At 40.4% G+C, this 19,273-nt stretch overlaps 1 protein-coding gene across 1 annotated transcript in view; it reads right to left on the bottom strand.

Annotated features, from left to right (window-relative positions):
- The window catches only part of URI1 (URI1 prefoldin like chaperone), a 68,751-nt gene extending 49,933 nt beyond the window's left edge, over positions 1-18,818 (bottom strand). The window contains exon 1 of the mRNA XM_063437912.1: positions 18,641-18,818. Within this exon, the coding sequence (XP_063293982.1) occupies positions 18,641-18,793 (153 nt within the window). The 5' untranslated portion in view covers positions 18,794-18,818. The remainder of the gene's footprint in view (positions 1-18,640) is intronic.
- Between the last annotated feature and the right edge of the window lie 455 nt (positions 18,819-19,273).

Below are 19,273 nucleotides of genomic sequence, written 5' to 3' on the forward strand. Positions count from 1 at the left end.
ACTCCACCTAAAGAGACTCTATAGTAACCAAAACCTCTTTAGCTTGGTTTATAGATTCCCCCCCCCCCCCCCCCCCTGCAGTCTCACTGCTCACTTCTCTGCCACTTAGGAGTTAAATCACTTTGTTTATACAGTCCTAGTCACACCTCCCTGCAAGTGGCTTACACAGCCTTTCTAAAACAATTCCTGTAAGGAGATATATAATATTTACACTTCCTTTATTGCACATTCTGTTTAATTTAGATTTTCTTATCTCTTGCTTGCTAGACCTTCCAGGAGCCTCCTGTCCTTGATTCAAGTTCAATTTTCAGGGCAGGATATAAAAACTTCTAATCAAGTTAATACCTGATTGAAAGTGAAACATTTTTTTTTTTTCATGCAAGCTGTGTTAGTCACAGCCAGAAGAGGCGAGAACAGAAACAAACGTGATTTAACTCCTAAATGACATAGAATTGAGCAGTGAGACTTCAGAGGCATGATCTATACACCAAAACCACTTCATTAAGCTAAAGTTGTGTTGGTGACTCTAGTGTCCATTTAATCATGCATTATTTTCATTGGAGTTAAATCTAAAAACAGCTTGCAAAAGTTGCAGTTCTTTTATATATTGCCTTTGCAAGCCCTCCCTTTCTTCTCAAGCTCAGACTTTCTGCGGCTGTCCAATCACAGACTTCCCAATGCAACTCAATGAAAAGTATTTGCAAGACAGGTGTTCAGAGGAATAGCTGCCTATTGAGTTTAGCTCCACTGAGCTAAACAAACCAGGAAGTAACAGGAGCTTGTGTCTGCATGAAAGCAAAGGGGTGTGTGACAAGGTTAATTCATAAAAGTAACAATTTCTATTGAAATATGCACTTTTTGTGAAATGAAAAAGAAAAAAAAAATACAAAGTATTTCAGCGAGCTAAAGTGCTTTAGGGGTTCAGAGTGTCCCTTTTAAGATTTTATCTCCTGCCAGATTGACAATAATATCACTCAGAATAGTAAACCAATTGCCAAATTACATTACACCAGCAAATAATGTTCACATATAATTTGTTTTACAAAATAATGGCTGCTGTGGTAGAAAGCCTGGATTTTGCCACACTGGTCTCCCACATGCAAAGTGGTTCTAAATTCTGGGCATAAGTGCACATGCAGTAATATAAAGAATGGTCCGGGCAAACAGGCAGGTTACACCCCTCCCAGCAGATTTGCAAAGAATGTTCACTAACCATTTCTCATAATCATGGCAAAATTAATGCTCTTAATAAATCCAAGATCCCCCATGATCCCTAGCTTTTATTTCAATAATCCAGCAGCAAACACGGGTTCCCTATATTTTAAGCACATCATTAATTATCTAAACATTAATAATAAAAATGATTTCGTAATGGTTTAACATTTATAATTACAAAATCTAAAATAGGGATAATGTGTTGGTATCACAATCACACTGCAGTGTAAGACTGCAAACTCTGGTGACAGGGAACACATTAAGGATAAGGTGCATAGGATAGGCTTAAAGCATTATTATTAAAACAATAAATTATATGTTCTTTCTGCCTTAATTCACTTTCACACACAATCTGCAGTCAAAATTATATCCTGCTTAACCTTCAGCAGTACCTGCTAAAATCATACGGCGTGTTTTTACAAGCGGCCACCAGGGGGAAATAGTCAGCAAGTTTTTAGCAAACCAGGAAGTTTGTTTGCAGAATTCACTCAGCATAGACTGTACTATTATACTGTACTATTATTTTTGTATTAATATTTATAAAGCGCCAACAAATTCTGCATAGCTGTACAATGGGATATCTACTTCACACACATAAGTTTTTTCAACATTCAGAGAAGCTGAAGTTACAAAGATTGTAACTGGAGAAAACTAAAAACAGGATTATAACATCTCTACCCAAGATTTTACTTGAGTTTAAATTGTCTAAACGTAAACCCCCTCGCTCCTTTTTAATAGAAAATATTGTAGCATAATATGCAATTCAAACAAAGGATTGCATAGATGGTATATACAATGTAATACAGCAAATTTTTTTTATAGGTAGATTTGCAGACAAACGTAAAAGTAAATAATTAAGTCAATTTCCAACATTTTTATTCTTCACTTATTCATTCGTCCTTTATAAATACATTTGGGAAATGTAAATATTTAGACAAGATAAAGTGTCCTTTAATATTTCACACCAGGTCTGAAATGTTCGTATACAAGCAAAAATGTGATTTTCCTTACTTACAGGAGATGTGAAAAAACAGATTATTATTTTTAAATGGTCAAATATCGTACTTATAATTATTTGTAAGGCCCCGGAAGCAGTACAGCTTATGGCAACAGAATGTAAAAAATAATGTCTGCATTTGAGCATAATGCCCACATACAGTAAATAGCATTAAATCTAATTCCTAAAATAAAGGTATTTAAAACTCTTACAGCAATCACTATCAATCTCTGCGATGCTAATGTAATAGTGGCAATGTAATTGAAGACCCCTAAATGGCAGAGAATTGAGCAGAGACTCCGAAGGTGTAATTTATACATTAAATTTGCTTCCTTAAGCTAACGTTATTTTGATGCCTATAGTGTTCCTTTAACTAAAGCCACAATAAAATAGCAAAACAGGGTGGTAGATGTGATTACCACATTAAAGGATGTATTTGCTCGACAGTCCATTCTGATTAAATGAAAACGGATAAGTCGCACTCAAGGTAAAATAAACACAGTATATGACTTTATACAAGTTGGGAAAAAAAATCTCTCAATAAGATATTTAGATCCAAGCTTTGAAATTAATTTTCAATTCACTAATATATATATATATATATATACACACACACACACACACACACACACACACACACTAGTTCAATGCAGGGCTTGACAAGTTTGCTTTGAATCTAGAAGTCAGCTAAAAAAGTTAGAGGCCAGTTTTATTTAAACTTACAATGCTTATTTTCAACGACAAAAATACAATTCAAAGAGACACTAGTTACCAGGACCACTATAGCTTAATGTTGTGGGTCTGGTGTCTATAGCCTGTCCCTGCAGGCTTTTCAATGTAAACACTGCCTTTTCATTGCTGCCTAGTGATACCTTTAGTGGCAGTCACTTAGACAGCCACTGAAGTGATTCACAGTATGCAGCACCTACAACCAGCGCCTATCGTTCCCCATAGAGATGCATAGATTTAATGCATCTGTATGAAGAGATGCTGATTGGCGCAGCATTTTGCAGTGCATGCGCAATGGCTTCTCAGTTCTTTTCCATAGATTATCTCAGCCGAAGGCAGTGCCAGTCGCGGGGAGAACGCTGTGAAAAAAACAGGTGAGTATAAACAGGGGGGGGGGGGCGGGCTGGTCACCTAAATACACACACTCAAACACACACATCATCAAACAGATGCACATATACACTGGCAGGTGCACAAACAGACAGACGCACACAAACACGGACAGACGCACACAAACACGCACACAAATACTTGTTTTAATGCAGAGAGCTGGAATGGATCGGTTTTCGCTGGGGTCCAGTGGACAGTCAGCTGGGGGACAGTGAAGGCGGGCTGCATGTATTGTGGGCGGTGAGGGAGCTGTGATCCCCCTGCTCTGCTCTCTCGCATGCCGCTTAGTGATGATGGGGCCAGAGTGACATCACATTCCAGCGCCAGCAACATTAAGCGGCGTGAGCTGAGCAGGGAGATCATAGCTCCCTTGCTGTCAGCCTACAGAATGCCCACAACTTAATGTATTCATACATGGAAGATAAAGTAGGATGGAGATAGAACATTGGTCACACTGTATCAGGTCAACAAGGCCTTGAAATCGCAGATCCTTTGGGGTTAGTACAAAATAAAAACAAAAGCTGTGATTTCATGAAAAATGTTGTTAGAAACACTAAAGGCACCCAGACCACTTCATCTCATTAAAGTGGTCTGGGTACAGTGTCCCAGTCCCATTAACCCTGTAATTATTGCAGTTAATGAAAAACTTTGTAATCCTGTCACTATAGTTTCACTTTTAACAGGACTTGCATGCTAGCTATATTAGCTGTGTGCAAAACCATCAGGCAGTCTATTCAAACACAGCTTCCTGGTCCCAGGCTCATGTAACTCTATGCTTTCCCACAGTGCACAGCAGTTGATACACCAATACCTAGCACCCCACTACATTCCCAGGCTGCAGCATATTTAGGACATTTGATACCCTACTGATAAATACATCACTGTATGCACCAACTGTTAAGTGTCTCACCTATTTTATACCACTATGCTTGTGGTAGTGATGCACTAAAGAATCTCCCACTAACCCAAATGGAATGTGGAGCCTAAAGAAAGGTGTTTTGTAGAATCTGTTGTACCTTCTATTGCAATTGAACAAGCAGTTGCAGGGAATACCTTTACAATTACAAGAATTGGTTCCCAAACTGATGCTATGTACAGAATTCAGGTTTCTCACACAAAAGGAGGTGAAGCACAATTGATCCAAATACTAAACCTGTGTACATGCTAGCAATATGTCCAGCACTACAAAGTTCTAGCATGTTATATTAGCATTAAAATTCAAGAACATTTGTTACAGAGAGTAGAAGGCTTTAAGCACCGGTATACGGGTGCTACATGCGCCAATTTGCAAAATGCGAAAGGCAAATTAGCATTATAAATAGCAAGACAAAAATCCCCAGCCTTTAGGAGATTGAAGACTCTCAAATAAAGCTTTTCAAACGTACACACACACAAAAATTTGACGACTGGTTTGACAGGAGTAACTATTTTGCAATCAGTTATTTGACAATTTAAAGTTACTGCCACTGATTTTGAAGGCCTGGCTCCTGTGTGAAAAAGTCCTCAACAGAATACTTTCTGCTCTCTGCATACAAAAACAGCTGCTACAATCCCATGAGCTTGCAAGTGCCCTGCAGATTGAGCCTCGTTTATCACACCTCGCATGTGACTGGGAGCTCACTGGGGATAATGCACTATTTAAAGATAGGAATGATATTGCATCTCACAGGAAAACAACATGGGAGGTTCAAGATGTTACTTGAAAACATGACAAACACCAGGCAACGACAGATCAAAAATATGCATTTCTGTGGAGCAATATTTAGCCAACCCTGAGGATTCGTAAAAATAAAATATGGAACTATCAATTGTCTGATAGTGGTATAACCTAATCCATTCACCCCAGTAAAAGCTACTGATGCCCTTAATAGTAGAAGAAGTGCAGCAGAGGTTAGTAAGAAGCATACTTATCCCCACAGCACCCCTGTATCCAGGACAATGTAATTGTACCATCCACTGATACTGGCTGGAATCAGGGATTGTCGGGTAATCCCAGCCAATCCTACGCAGCCTTCTGAAGTCAATAAGGGAAGCACTATTCGTGTGCCATCACACGCCTATCCATATACATAGGTTCATTATTTTATGTTGTAAAACATCAGCACTTGTCTGTTCAAATCAAGAAAGCCTATCACTGGCATGTCAAGCGTGCTTTGGCAATTTCTAATCATTTTTATGGGGAAACAAGTCCAGCAGTGACAGAACAGCTGTATAAACTCTGAAAAGTAAAAAAATATTAGTCAAACATGGTTGCAGTTAAAGGGACACTCCAGCTCATTGGAGTGGTCTGGGTGCCAACTCCCACTACCCTTAACCCTGCAACTGTAATTATTGCAGTTTTTTTAAAACTGCAATATTTACCTTGCAGGGTTAAGTCCTCCCCTAGTGGCTGTCTATTAGACAGCCACTAGAGGACACTTCCTGCTTCATAGCACAGGTTTTCTGTGCTAGAGCGTCGCTGGACGTCCTCACGCTGTGTGAGGACCTCCAGCGTCGCTCTATTCCCCATAGGGAAGCATTGAAATTCATTTTCAATGCTTTCCTATGGGGTGCGCTAATGCGCATGCGCGGCATTGCCGCGCATGCGCATTAGGTCTCCTCGGCCGGCGGGCGAGATCAGTCTCGCCCACCGGCCGACGTAACCAGAAGGAGGAGCGGCGGGGGAGGAGGAAGCAGCGACGTGGGACCTGTCGCTGCCCCTGGTAAGTGACTGAAGGGGTTTTCACCCCTTCAGCAACTGGGGATTGGGGGGTGGGAGGGAGAGGGACCCTCCAGTGCCAGGAAAACGGATTGTTTTCCTGGCACTGGAGTTTCCCTTTAAGGTTAGGCGATACAAAAATATGACCTTCATATTTACTAGTGTACAAGGAAAATAGAATCCTTGACTTGACAGACTTTCAGCATCATTGGAAACATTGTGTCTACAAAGTCACTACAAAAAGGAGATAGGGGCTAGGCGTACACAAGGTTTTCAGCATTAAAGGGACACGTTATTCACCAAAAACAACTTTAGCTTAATGAAGCAGTTTTGGTGTAAAGATCATGGCTCTGATGTTTCACTGCTCAGTTCTCTGCCATTTAGGCTATGTCGTCCATGTGATTGGGAGGTCCTCGCAAGGACCTTGCGATCACATGGCCCAGGGGGGGCGATTGGAAGGAGGGGGAGTCCCTGGGCTCCCAGGTAAGTCCCCATACAGCGAACGCCGGCGACCGGGTAAGTACATAGGACGGATTGAGCGTTCTATGCCGCCCGCAGGCGTTTAGAGCCTGGTTCCCAAGGACGGCATAGAACGCCCGCTGTCCTTAAGGGGTTAATGTATGGAATTGTTTTACTGTTTGTACCTCCATGAGCAGGAGATGGCAATCTGTAAGCCATTACCCCCCCTCGAGCTGTGGGAGTGTTATAGGCATGTTGTGGGAGTGTTCCAGGGTCGGTTTGACTGTGTCAATGTTTGTATAAATTGGCTGTATGATGTCCCATTAAACACATTCCTGTTGTACCCTTCATCAAGTCTAGGCTGATGTTTGGGTAACCAAGGGCTCTGATCACTTTCACTTGGGAGACTTACAACGGATATACTCAGTCGGAGTATAGGAGTTCTGTTACACTAATTAAAGCAAACATATAGCCATTCAAATCTAAGCTAAAAAGGTATCACATCGTATCACCACAGGAAGGATATGAGCAAATCTTCTCTCAAACTAGTTGTTAAATGAAGATCATAAAAAGTTGCAATTCCTGATCCCTTGTATTCATTTGCAGAGAAAATAAAATCTGTTCTGGTAATGATGCATTAGCATTTCTCAAGCAATGTCTAAATCTAATCTGTAAATTAATTTCATCTCTCGTATGATATGCTAGTGGTGAAGTAGCTGAAGTCGAATAATTAAAATGTCTCTTCAACTTGTGCCTCTGGAAATAAAAATGAGGCACTATTTGATTTTTTACCTAGTAAGGAAAAACAAATCTCCCCCCCCCCCCCCCATCCCCTCAGAGAAATGCATACAGACAAATCCTTTTGGCCAGAAGTGACAAGGCACCAGGGAGTCATTTATTTGTTAAAAGAGAAACTTCAGGATAAAATTTCTCACCCATTTTGTATACATTAAATAGGCAATGCATGTAAAATACATGTATTAAAATGTATTCATGTGCATGTACCACTTTTGCAGGTTTTCCCAAATATCTGGTGGTCCTTTGATTCAAACTCAAACCAGGTACTGGCTTCATATTGCTTTCTACATGATAATTACAGAGTATGTTCACGTGTATGATGGCATAAATTCACTTGTGGCGTTCCCATTTATTTTTTAAATTAAACTGGCATTATCCGCTTCATTACGCTTGTGCAAGAAATATTACAATGAGTCTTATGAGGGGCAGTTAACAATGCCCCTTAAAAGACAGCGAGTGCAAAAGAAAAGGTTAGGTTTACAAATTTAGGCTGAAAAGACTTGCGTCCATCAAATTCAGGTTTCCTCACAACTGTTTTTGATGTTGATAGAAAAGGCAAAAAAAAACAAAAAAACAGTTTGAAGCCCTTTTGATTTTTGCAACAAACTAGGAAAAGATTAATTCGACACCAAAATGGCAGTCAGATCTTTCCTTGGATCAAGATGCTGTTACCCTACATATTAAAAATTATATCCCTGAATATTATGTTTTTGCTAGAATGTATCAAGTTGCTGTTTAAACATATGTACATAGTCTGGTAAAACCATCTCTTGAGGCAAATAATTCCACATCCTTATCATTCTAACTGTGCAGAACCCTTTCTTTTGCCTTAGAGTAAATCTCCTTTCCTCCAGTCTAAGGGGACCGTGTGTCCAATGTATAGTCCGGTTTACGAATAGACCTCTAGACAATGATTTGTATTGGCCACCACCTATATTTGTATAATGCTATCATATCACCTGAGGTGCCAATTTTCTAAACTGAAACATTACATTTGTTTGCCTTGCTTCATAATTAAACTCTTCCATTCCTCTTATTAATTTTGTGTGCTGCCTCTGCACTCTTTCTAGTGCCATAATATCCTTCTTTAGAAAAGCTGCCAAAAATTGCACCTGTTCTAAAGAAGGGTTGGCCATCTAGTTTGTACCTTAACAGTAGCCTGCATATAAAGCCAGATAAATGATTTTATTATTATTAAATTATCACATGTCTAATTTTTGCACAACTGAATAGCCAACTAAATAAAGTTAGCCATGGCCTGTATTTTTATAAATAAAATATTTAATATTTTGAGTTGCATCATATAAGCCAGTTTGTAATTTCACAGCAATAACCGACAAGCAGATTTATTTAACCCCCATGGTACACTGAAGAGAGTACATAATACTAAACATTTCATACAAATTACTGAATTATGGACCCTTGATGACACCCACATACGTTTTTAGAACTGAGGTGTGTTTTATTTTATTATTTTTTTATTTGCCTCCTCTACACACCTCACCTGAGCAAACTATTCAATGGTGATTACTGGGGTGAGAGATTGAGGAATTGTCTCTTATAGACAAGTGACAGCTCCTCTTTAATATGCATAAACGCTGTCCTTGCTGGATTGTCTTTCAGTGAAAAAGATAGAGAGCTTGACAAATGTCTGCACAATTTAAGAGCTAGACAAAAGGCTAACTTATCACAAATTGCACGGACAGGCAAGTGTGGTCTGATAGCATCAATTACATTTTACAGCAGCCTAAGGATTCCTCTGCCTTCTAACAGCCAATGTGTTTACCTATTCCTGTGTCCTTTCAGGAAGCCCCAAACATGAAAGGCTGGAATCCTATTTTCTATGTAACAGCCAGTTAGTCTACACTGCACTGTTCATATGTTCTGTTTGTAACTTAATTTGTTAACCTTCCTCCAGTGTACTGAATAACTGACAATTCCTGACTCCTAAATCAGCTTTCAACATGAGTGACCAACTCTCCAATATTCATGACAATATGATGCGCCAAGGTACAGTCACTGTATTGGGGGATAATCAATATATTTGACCTTGTGTTAACTGTTTCACTCATATGATTGATTTAGATTTGTTTTCTTACACATGTAGCATTCTGCATGATTTAGCTGTGAAATACCATTTTTATTCAACACTATTGAAAGTTTTTCCTTGTCTTCCCTTTTTCTTTTTTCCACGTACGTATAAAGCTACCAAACACAGCAGGTGCTCCAGTGTCGTTTATTTTCATCGTTATTTTGAAATATTTTTAATTACATCTATTTTTGTTACCATTTCCTTTGCACTTGTGCCTACACTACTAAGTTGGTAGAGTTTATTTTTAACATGAATACAGATTTTTGTCAATTGGATTCTTGACAAAATTAGCATTATTGGAAAATGGAATGGAATGGAGTGGAGTGACCAACGTCACTAATTCAGACACCGGCATGCTGACAGAAATCCAGTGTGTTCACACAGCATCATACAGGTAGTTTGTCCTGCTGGGGGAAGGACAAAAAGAGGAAGATGTTACATGAAGAGTAAGATCCATCATGCTCTGCAGATGGCGTGGCCGGAACGGGGCTAAGTTTTATCTTGATAGTTAACATCAAATGAATCATGTATTTGTGGTACGATGCATTCAATGTATGTGGTGGCAAATTAATTTAAGTTTATTTATTTTATTACAAGCTCAGATTAATGTAGTAGTTTTGATGCATAGACCCTATTCCTGAGGTCAGTCAAATGTAAAAATTGCTATTTGTGGGAAATGTTTACATTTGTCATTTAGAATGCCTCTAGTGGCTCCCAATCAGACAATAGCTAGCTGCAGGGTCAAACTGAAAGAACAATTCAGCCCAGGCATTTAAAATCAGAATGGCCCAGTGGGAGGGGCCAGGAAGGGGGATGTGTTGTGTCATTACTAATCACAAATACACCCAGTCAAAGAGAGCATGTTAGTTCAATTCCATTCCAAGGAAGTCCTGCTGAACAGCTCTGCTCTTGGTACGGTATTGTATAAATAGGTCACTTTCTGCTGTGTTTGCAATGTAGCAAGTATGGCAATGGGTTGTAACGTGTGTGTGAATAAGGGATGTTCTGAGTGTGTATAGGGGAAAAAAAGATTTGTGGAACATTGCAAGCATGTGTGTAGTAATGCAGCGTGTGTAGTGATGTAGTGTGTTCGTACGGCATCCATGGTGTGTGTGTGTGTGTGTGTAGGCTGAGTAGTGTGTGTGTACAGTGGCTGTACTATGTGTGTAGTGATGTAGTGTGTGCATTCGGCATCCATGATGTGTGTGTACAGTGGCTGTACTATTTGTGTAAGAGATGTAATCGAGGGAAGGCAATGTGTATGTAATGGCGGTGTGTATGTGATTATGTGATATTATGGGGTGGTTTAGGTGTATGTATGGGCTGGCAGAGGACATCCTTTTATCTCCCCTGTTGACCACTATCAGTGGCCATCACGACCTACACCAGTGCATTTGCTCGGTTTGTTTGGCCAGTCTTGACCTGACTAGAGGCATTTCCTAGTAAAGACTTTCAGTTTAATAATGGTCACCTTTTTAGCATTAATCACACACTGCATGACTGCTGCTGAATGCTTTGAATACTTCACAAAGTGACGCGTTGGATTCACAGGTTCTTAATGAGAAGCATCCAGTTGGCTCTGTTGGGCCACAATGTTTCTCTCAATTATTTTCACTTTATAATTTTGTCATATCACAATCTGTTATACTATTCACTAGTGGATAAAACCAGCTCCCTGCAGATATATTTTGCTTCACACAATCAGTGTTAGTCACTAAAACGTGACTTGTTGGGAATTTAAAGTGTATTTAAAATGTTAAGCCACGATCCCTGCACTGAAAAATGTCTCAAAGTTTCATGGTTTAATTTATGGCTATTTCAGTATAAAATGTAAAATGAATTCTGCATTCCTGACAATTCACACTTGAGTGAATAACTTAATGCCTTTTCACTTCACTTTCCCTGTTGGAATGTACCCATTGCTTAGAATACTTGGGAGTGATTTTTGTGGTCATCACTGGACTTTATAATAACAAGTCTACTATCAGATGAATACTTATAAAAGAAGATGTGTGTAACTATTATATCAAACCCTTCAGTAGCAAAACAAAAATCAGTTTAAAGGGACACTATAGTCACCAAAACAACTTTAGCTTAATTAAGCAGTTTTGGTGTATAGATCATGTCCCTGTAGTCTCACTGCTCAATTCTCTGACTTTTAGGAGTTAAATCACTTTGTTTATGAACCATAGTCACACCTCTCTGCATGTGACTTGCACAGCCTTCCACAAACACTTCCTGTAAAGAGAGCCCTATTTAGGCTTTCTTTATTGCAAGTTTTGTTTAATTTAGATTTTATTATTCCCTGCAATGTTAATAGCTTGCTAGACCATGCAAGAGCTTCCTGTAGGTGATTAAAGGGACACTATAGTCACCCAGACCACTTCAGCTCAATTAAGTGGTCTGGGAGCCAGGTCCCTCAGGATTTATCCCTTCACATGTAAAAACATAGCAGTTTTAGAGAAACTGCTATGTTTACGTAGCAGGGATCATCCAACCTCTAGTGATTGTCTTCCTGAAAGCTGCTAGAGGCGCTTCTGCGACACTGGATGCGAAAATCGCATCCAGTGTGCAGATCGTCCATAGGAAAGCATTGAGAAATGCTTTCCTATGGACTGTTAGAATGCGCGCGGCTCTTGACGCGCATGCATATTCCGCACTACTCGGGAGCTGTCGTCAGCAGGGGAGGAGAGGTCACCAGCGCCAAGGGAGCCCGGCGCTGGATTAAGGTAAGCTGCTGAAGGGGTTTTAACCCCTCCAGTGCCACGGGAGAAGGACTTGTTTTCCCAACACTATAGTGATCCTTTAATGTTCAATTTACAGAGAAAGATACAATTGTTTAATGTAAATTACATCTGATTGAAAGTGAAACCAGTTTTGTTTTTATGCAGGCTCTGTCAGTCATAGCCAGGGGAGGTATGGCAATGACTGCATAAACTGAAACAAAGTGATTTAACTCCTAAATGACAGTGAATTGAACAGTGAAACCTGAGAAACACGATCTACACACAAAAACTGCTTCATTAAGCTAACGTGGTTTAGGTGACTACAGTGTTCCTTTAAATAATACTTTCTCCAACTTTCCCAAACTGACGATATTCTACTATGACAAATTGGCTGCGCACATAACTATGTATGTCAGGCAGACTATTATTGGGAGTGATGTGATACTGTCTCAAAGCTTCACAAGTTCATTTTAGACATCACAGGAAAGGACTATGTGTAGGGTAAAAATATTTTATTCAGTGCGAACCAGACAACTATACAGTATTAAATAAGGTTAACTGTTTTATTTATTCTGAAATTCACTGCAGGGTTCTTGTTGGAATATAAAATATACAATTGCCATTTTCTCAAAACCTTTCCAAAAGATCCCAAATGAATTGTGGGGTATGAAAATTATTTTACATATTGGAAAAACAGATGCATGCCAATTTTCACTTAAAAAAGTTACTTTAAATAATAAAAATAGAAAATACAAATCATAGCACATAGTAATGAAGTGTAACAAACTGTCTCAAACCTTGAACTCAAAAAGGCAAAATGATTGCATCACCTTACAGGAGGAATTGAACTAAGCAACGGCTTCTCTGGAAGGATTTGACACAGAAAGAGGACAGCACTGTCCCATCTAAAAAAAATTAAAATTACGCTCTTTTAACCTATCATGGTGCTAACAGATAGAATAATATAAAATTTTTAAAAAGGGACACTATGCACCAAAGGAGTACACATTAACATAGCGGTTTTGGTGCAGATATTCTGTCCCTTCTCTTGGACAAAGTAAAACATTGCCGTTTCTGTGACATTTTTTACATTTGGCTATATATATATATATATATATATATATATATATATATATATATATATATATATATAAAAAACATTTTTTTAAAAAGCTTCTACTCCTCTACTCAGCCACTAGAGATGCTACCGTCAATTTTTAGCATTGGAATATACTGATCACTGTGATTGCTTTGTGCATGTGCCATGTGTCCTCAATAGACAAAAGTCATAAGAAAACATACAGACGAGTGTGCCATGTGCATCCCATACATCTACACACTGTACACCAATATATATGACTACTAATTAAACAAATTTTTAAAAAAAGTTTATCCAAACCTATAAAAAAAAATTAAAAAAAATTAAATAGAGGCCTAAGCATTTAGATAACAAATACAAACAAGGAAGTTCTAGATCTCTTTAAAAAAAAAAAAAAAAAAAAAAAAGTACTTTGGACAGTGTAAACAACACAGTGAAAACACATGCCCTGTTAAAGGAAAAGCTATGTTACAGATCAGCTCTGATTAAAACAATGTCAAAGCAAAGAGGATTATTAAACACGTAAGATGCCTGTTGGTACAGGTTCATTTTTACTTTTGGTTTGGACAAGAGCTTTGAGTTTGCATGGGTTATCTTCAAATGGCTTACTGCAACAAAAAGGAAGTCTTTAAAACTCGTGGTTTAAAACCTGTTCCTCTTGTCTGTTTGATTGTTTCAAGCTGAAATGCAAGACAGACAAAATGTAATTCTCTGCACTAAAGAGGCTTAATGATACTTTGATGCACGGGAACTTAGAAGCTCTATAGCTGCACTCTGCACGATCGGAATAACTTTTGAAATTAGGTTTTTAATGTAGCCCTTATGTGAAATTTAGAAAATGGTATAGTCAATTCAGCTACCAAAAAGAGAAAATGAGTTACAATGTGAAGCATCACGTAAAGACTTTTCCAGTCTGAGCAGAATGCAGAAACCATATACATTTCGTAAAGCAGAGTTTCCCCATAAAACTAAAAAGGATCTGCTTCCAAAATACAGATGGGAGAGGCTTCCTGATTACTTAGTTAAAAACTGGTGCAGTTTGCAAAAGTGAAAGGAAGATGCTAGTGTATTAAAACTGAGAAATTAAAGTGCATGCAAGTGTGCTTTCACACACATGAGCATGCTCAGTAACTTTCCTACAGAAAGCAAGGTCTCACCCACTTCCTGGTTTAAGCAGAATCTGTGATTTGCTGCAGTATACACACATTCAGAGCTATTGGTTTCATGTAATTATTTATTATTTTAAAATGCATAACTTTTTACCAATAAATAAGAGTACTAATAATCAAAACAATCTAAACAAATGACATTTGATTTACACTAGAAGCAAAAGTATACAGTACTTTTATTGTTGTAAAGGTCAAAGTAAGAAGATCTGTACAAGATTAAGCATTAACCATTACTTGAATTGTTAGCTTACTAGTAGTCCGAAGTCAGTGCACTAGGCCTATCTTGGGGGCAATATTTGTTACATTACTAACTTATAGTATTGTTTGATTTACTACTATGTCCAACTACTTCAATATTCTACATCTCATCAACAGCCTAGTCAGGGTATATTGACGTTCTTGACGTTTTAGCAAACAAGATTGTATGGTTCAGTTAGAGATGGACAAATTACTTTGTCAAGGTTTATCAGCAAGTATGAAGTGTTTTTGATTAATACAAGCCCAACCTAAAATGGGTCATTATGAATGTCTCTTACAAGTTATATATGTGATTGACTGAAAATGTAAGTCTACATCTACGTGGTCTCTGAACACTGACAACTTACAGGACAATATATGTCCACAATAAAGTTTAAGGTAAAAGTTCAAAGTTGCTTAATATGCATTCTGTAAGCTAATTATACTTGGCAAATAAATTCTGCAGGTAACAAATGCAGGATTTTGGTTCACTTCTAGATTCTGTTTCCCAAAACCCAGGTACAGTGGCACTTGCATTAAAAATAATGCAAACATATGTCTCCCTAATGTGCTGTCTCAAAACTTTTCCAATTGAATGTCCTGTGCAGGCATGTGGATGTGACATCATAGGTGTCATGCATCAATGTTCACAAATTCAAAGATGTCACATGCATACAATATCACGCTCAAGCATTTGTAGGGGAGAGCAGTGCAGGGCTTACAAAATCTAGTTGCTGCCAAATGAGCAACAATCAGGAGAAGCAAATCTACATAATATATTGAAAATGGAGAATCAACTCCAGGCTATGTAATCCTATTAAACTCTAAAAATGAAATGTTTCTGATAGTGTGCTTGCTTTTAGCTACAAGTTTTTAGCCACAATCAATGCTATTCTGGTATCTACTGTTAGTAAATTTTTTGCAAGTCAATTTCGTGAATAGGGAGTCACTGATTGGCTGAGAGCGGCAAGTGTGCAGTTGTGAAAGCAAAGTGATTGAGGTTCTTGAGCTGGATGTCAATAATACGTTTTAGTGGTGTAAAAGGAAGGGAACGACACTAAACTTCCAACCTGGCTTACTCTCTTAATTTGCACAGGTTTTGAGAGAGTTAATTCAGAATAGGCATGAAACCCCTGGCTAACAGTAAACACCACAATTGTTTTAAAGGACCACTATAGGCACCCAGACCACTTCCGTTCAATGAAGTGGTCTGGGGTGCCAGGTCCATCTAGTATTAACCCTGCCTGCTGTAAACATAGCAGTTTCAGAGAAACTGCTATGTTTGCTCCATGGAAACTGCTATGTTTACATTAGGGTTAATCCAGCCTCTAGTGGCTTCCGCACTTCTCACTTTGATTTTCACAGTGAGAAGACGCCAGCGTCAATAGGAAAGCATTGAGAATGCTTTTCTATGGACTGGCTGAATGCGCACGCGACTCCTGCCGCGCATGCGCATTCAGCTGATGACGTCCAAAGGAGGAGGAGAGTCACCGGCGATGGAGAAAGGTAAGTGTTTAACCCCCTTCCTCCAACTTCGGCCCGGCGGGAGTGCGACCCTGAGGGTGGGGGCACCCTCAGAGCACTATAGTGCCAGGAAAACAAGTTTGTTTTCCTGGCACTATAGTGGTCCTGGGTATCACTACAAAGCAAGATAACTTATGTTTGGAGGCAACACTCAGGTCAAATAGTTGAACAGACATGCTGTTAAAAACAAAACAACAACAAAAACACGAGTCCAGATTTCGAATGCACCTAAGTTTGGGCCAGTAAATATGTTGGGCAAAAGCAATTGGAAAATGTATGTTTTCCTTGTTCTGGTGAAAGTAGCTGTGCGTTAAATGCACAGTGTCTTTACAAATCTCGGTTTTGTCTCTGTGCTGCATTTCATAAAGCCCATCGCTCTGTATTAGGGTAACCTTTGCTACAATCAAGTTGTGTATTAAAAAGTGTCCTTATGTCTCTCTGTGCTAAAAAATTAGGGTGCCGTGTTCTCCCCCTGGGGCTGCACATTAAGGTTTCACCCTCTTCGTGAGTGGCAATATTAAGGTACTGCCCTTTCCCATCATGCAACATATTAGGATGTCATGTTCCATCCTTATGCTGTATGTTAGCTGTTTTCTCTTTGTGCTGCATATCAGAGTACATTCACTATAAATTAAGGTATAAGTTTCCTCCCCACACAATGTTTATTAGGTGGTCTCCCATCTCATGCACTGTTTAAAAGGCTGTCTCTCCCCCCTTGCACTTCATATTAGGCTGTCTACCAGTTTGTCTCTGCTCGACGTGCACTGTATGGTAGCCTGTCTCTGCTCGACGTGCACTGTATGGTAGCCTGTCTCTGCTCGACGTGCACTGTATGGTAGCCTGTCTCTGCTCGACGTGCACTGTATGGTAGCCTGTCTCTGCTCGACGTGCACTGTATGGTAGCCTGTCTCTGCTCGACGTGCACTGTATGGTAGCCTGTCTCTGCTCGACGTGCACTGTATGGTAGCCTGTCTCTGCTCGACGTGCACTGTATGGTAGCCTGTCTCTGCTCGACGTGCACTGTATGGTAGCCTGTCTCTGCTCGACGTGCACTGTATGGTAGCCTGTCTCTGCTCGACGTGCACTGTATGGTAGCCTGTCTCTGCTCGACGTGCACTGTATGGTAGCCTGTCTCTGCTCGACGTGCACTGTATGGTAGCCTGTCTCTGCTCGACGTGCACTGTATGGTAGCCTGTCTCTGCTCGACGTGCACTGTATGGTAGCCTGTCTCTGCTCGACGTGCACTGTATGGTAGCCTGTCTCTGCTCGACGTGCACTGTATGGTAGCCTGTCTCTGCTCGACGTGCACTGTATGGTAGCCTGTCTCTGCTCGACGTGCACTGTATGGTAGCCTGTCTCTGCTCGACGTGCACTGTATGGTAGCCTGTCTCTCCTCGACGTGCACTGTATGGTAGCCTGTCTCTCCTCGACGTGCACTGTATGGAAGCCTGTCTCTCCTCGACGTGCACTGTATGGTAGCCTGTCTCTCCTCGACGTGCACTGTATGGTAGCCTGTCTCTCCTCGACGTGCACTGTATGGTAGCCTGTCTCTCCTCGACGTGCACTGTATGGTATCCTGTCTCTCCTCCCCATGAGATATTTGGCTGTCCCGACCACCATGCACTACAAATATTACGCTGTCTCTCCACATGCACCATACAGACATTACGCTGTCTCTCCACATGCACCATACAGACATTACGCTGTCTCTCCACATGCACCATACAGACATTACGCTGTCTCTCCACATGCACCATACAGACATTACGCTGTCTCTCCACATGCACCATACAGACATTACGCTGTCTCTCCACATGCACCATACTGTCTCTGCCCCACTCTTTGGACATCAGACTGTCTCTCTCCATGCACTGTATAGATATCAGACTGTCTCTCTCCATGCACTGTATAGATATCAGACTGTCTCTCTCCATGCACTGTATAGATATCAGACTGTCTCTCTCCATGCACTGTATAGATATCAGACTGTCTCTCTCCATGCACTGTATAGATATCAGACTGTCTCTCTCCATGCACTGTATAGATATCAGACTGTCTCTCTCCATGCACTGTATAGATATCAGACTGTCTCTCTCCATGCACTGTATAGATATCAGACTGTCTCTCTCCATGCACTGTATAGATATCAGACTGTCTCTCTCCATGCACTGTATAGATATCAGACTGTCTCTCTCCATGCACTGTATAGATATCAGACTGTCTCTCTCCATGCACTGTATAGATATCAGACTGTCTCTCTCCATGCACTGTATAGATATCAGACTGTCTCTCTCCATGCACTGTATAGATATCAGACTGTCTCTCTCCATGCACTGTATAGATATCAGACTGTCTCTCTCCATGCACTGTATAGATATCAGACTGTCTCTCTCCATGCACTGTATAGATATCAGACTGTCTCTCTCCATGCACTGTATAGATATCAGACTGTCTCTCGCCCTTGCAGTGTGTATATGGCAGATTGCTCCCTGTCACGGTCAGGTTACCTTTCCTTGTTCCTCCTGCAGTCTGGACACCTCCTGCTGACTGAGCAGTTTCCGCTCCCCCGCTGTCCTCTCCATGCTGTGTGCTCCCACAGATCCTCTGCCAGTCCTGTCCGCCCCTCTCCTAGCCTCACACTGCAAGTTACGCACAGACATGGAGTGACGTCACGATCCCGCGTGAACTCAGCTTCGGAGTCTCACGTGGAACCGAGGCACGTGTGTAAGGATGAAGGGGGATGATACCAAACATAGCAACTGCTGCTTAGCAACTGCCACTCCCCCTGAGCATAGCAACCAGCTTATTCTGCTGTCTGGAAACAATTCTGCAATGACTACCACGGCATCCATCTAAATGGCAATCACTGCATCTAGCTCCATGGCAACCACTGCATCTATTTAAATGACAACCACTGCATCTAGCTCCATGGCAACCACTGCATCCTCCTCCATGGCAACCACAGCATCCATCTAAATGACAACCACTGCATCTTGCTCCATGGTAACCACTGCACCCAGCTCCACTACAACCACTGCATTTAACTTCATGGCAACCACTGCATCCTGCTCCATGGCAACTACTGTAACCTACTCCATGGCACCTAGATCATGACAACCACTGCATCCATCTTAATGACA

Source organism: Pelobates fuscus, chromosome 12 (genome assembly GCF_036172605.1).
Source record: "Pelobates fuscus isolate aPelFus1 chromosome 12, aPelFus1.pri, whole genome shotgun sequence".
NCBI lineage: Eukaryota > Metazoa > Chordata > Amphibia > Anura > Pelobatidae > Pelobates > Pelobates fuscus.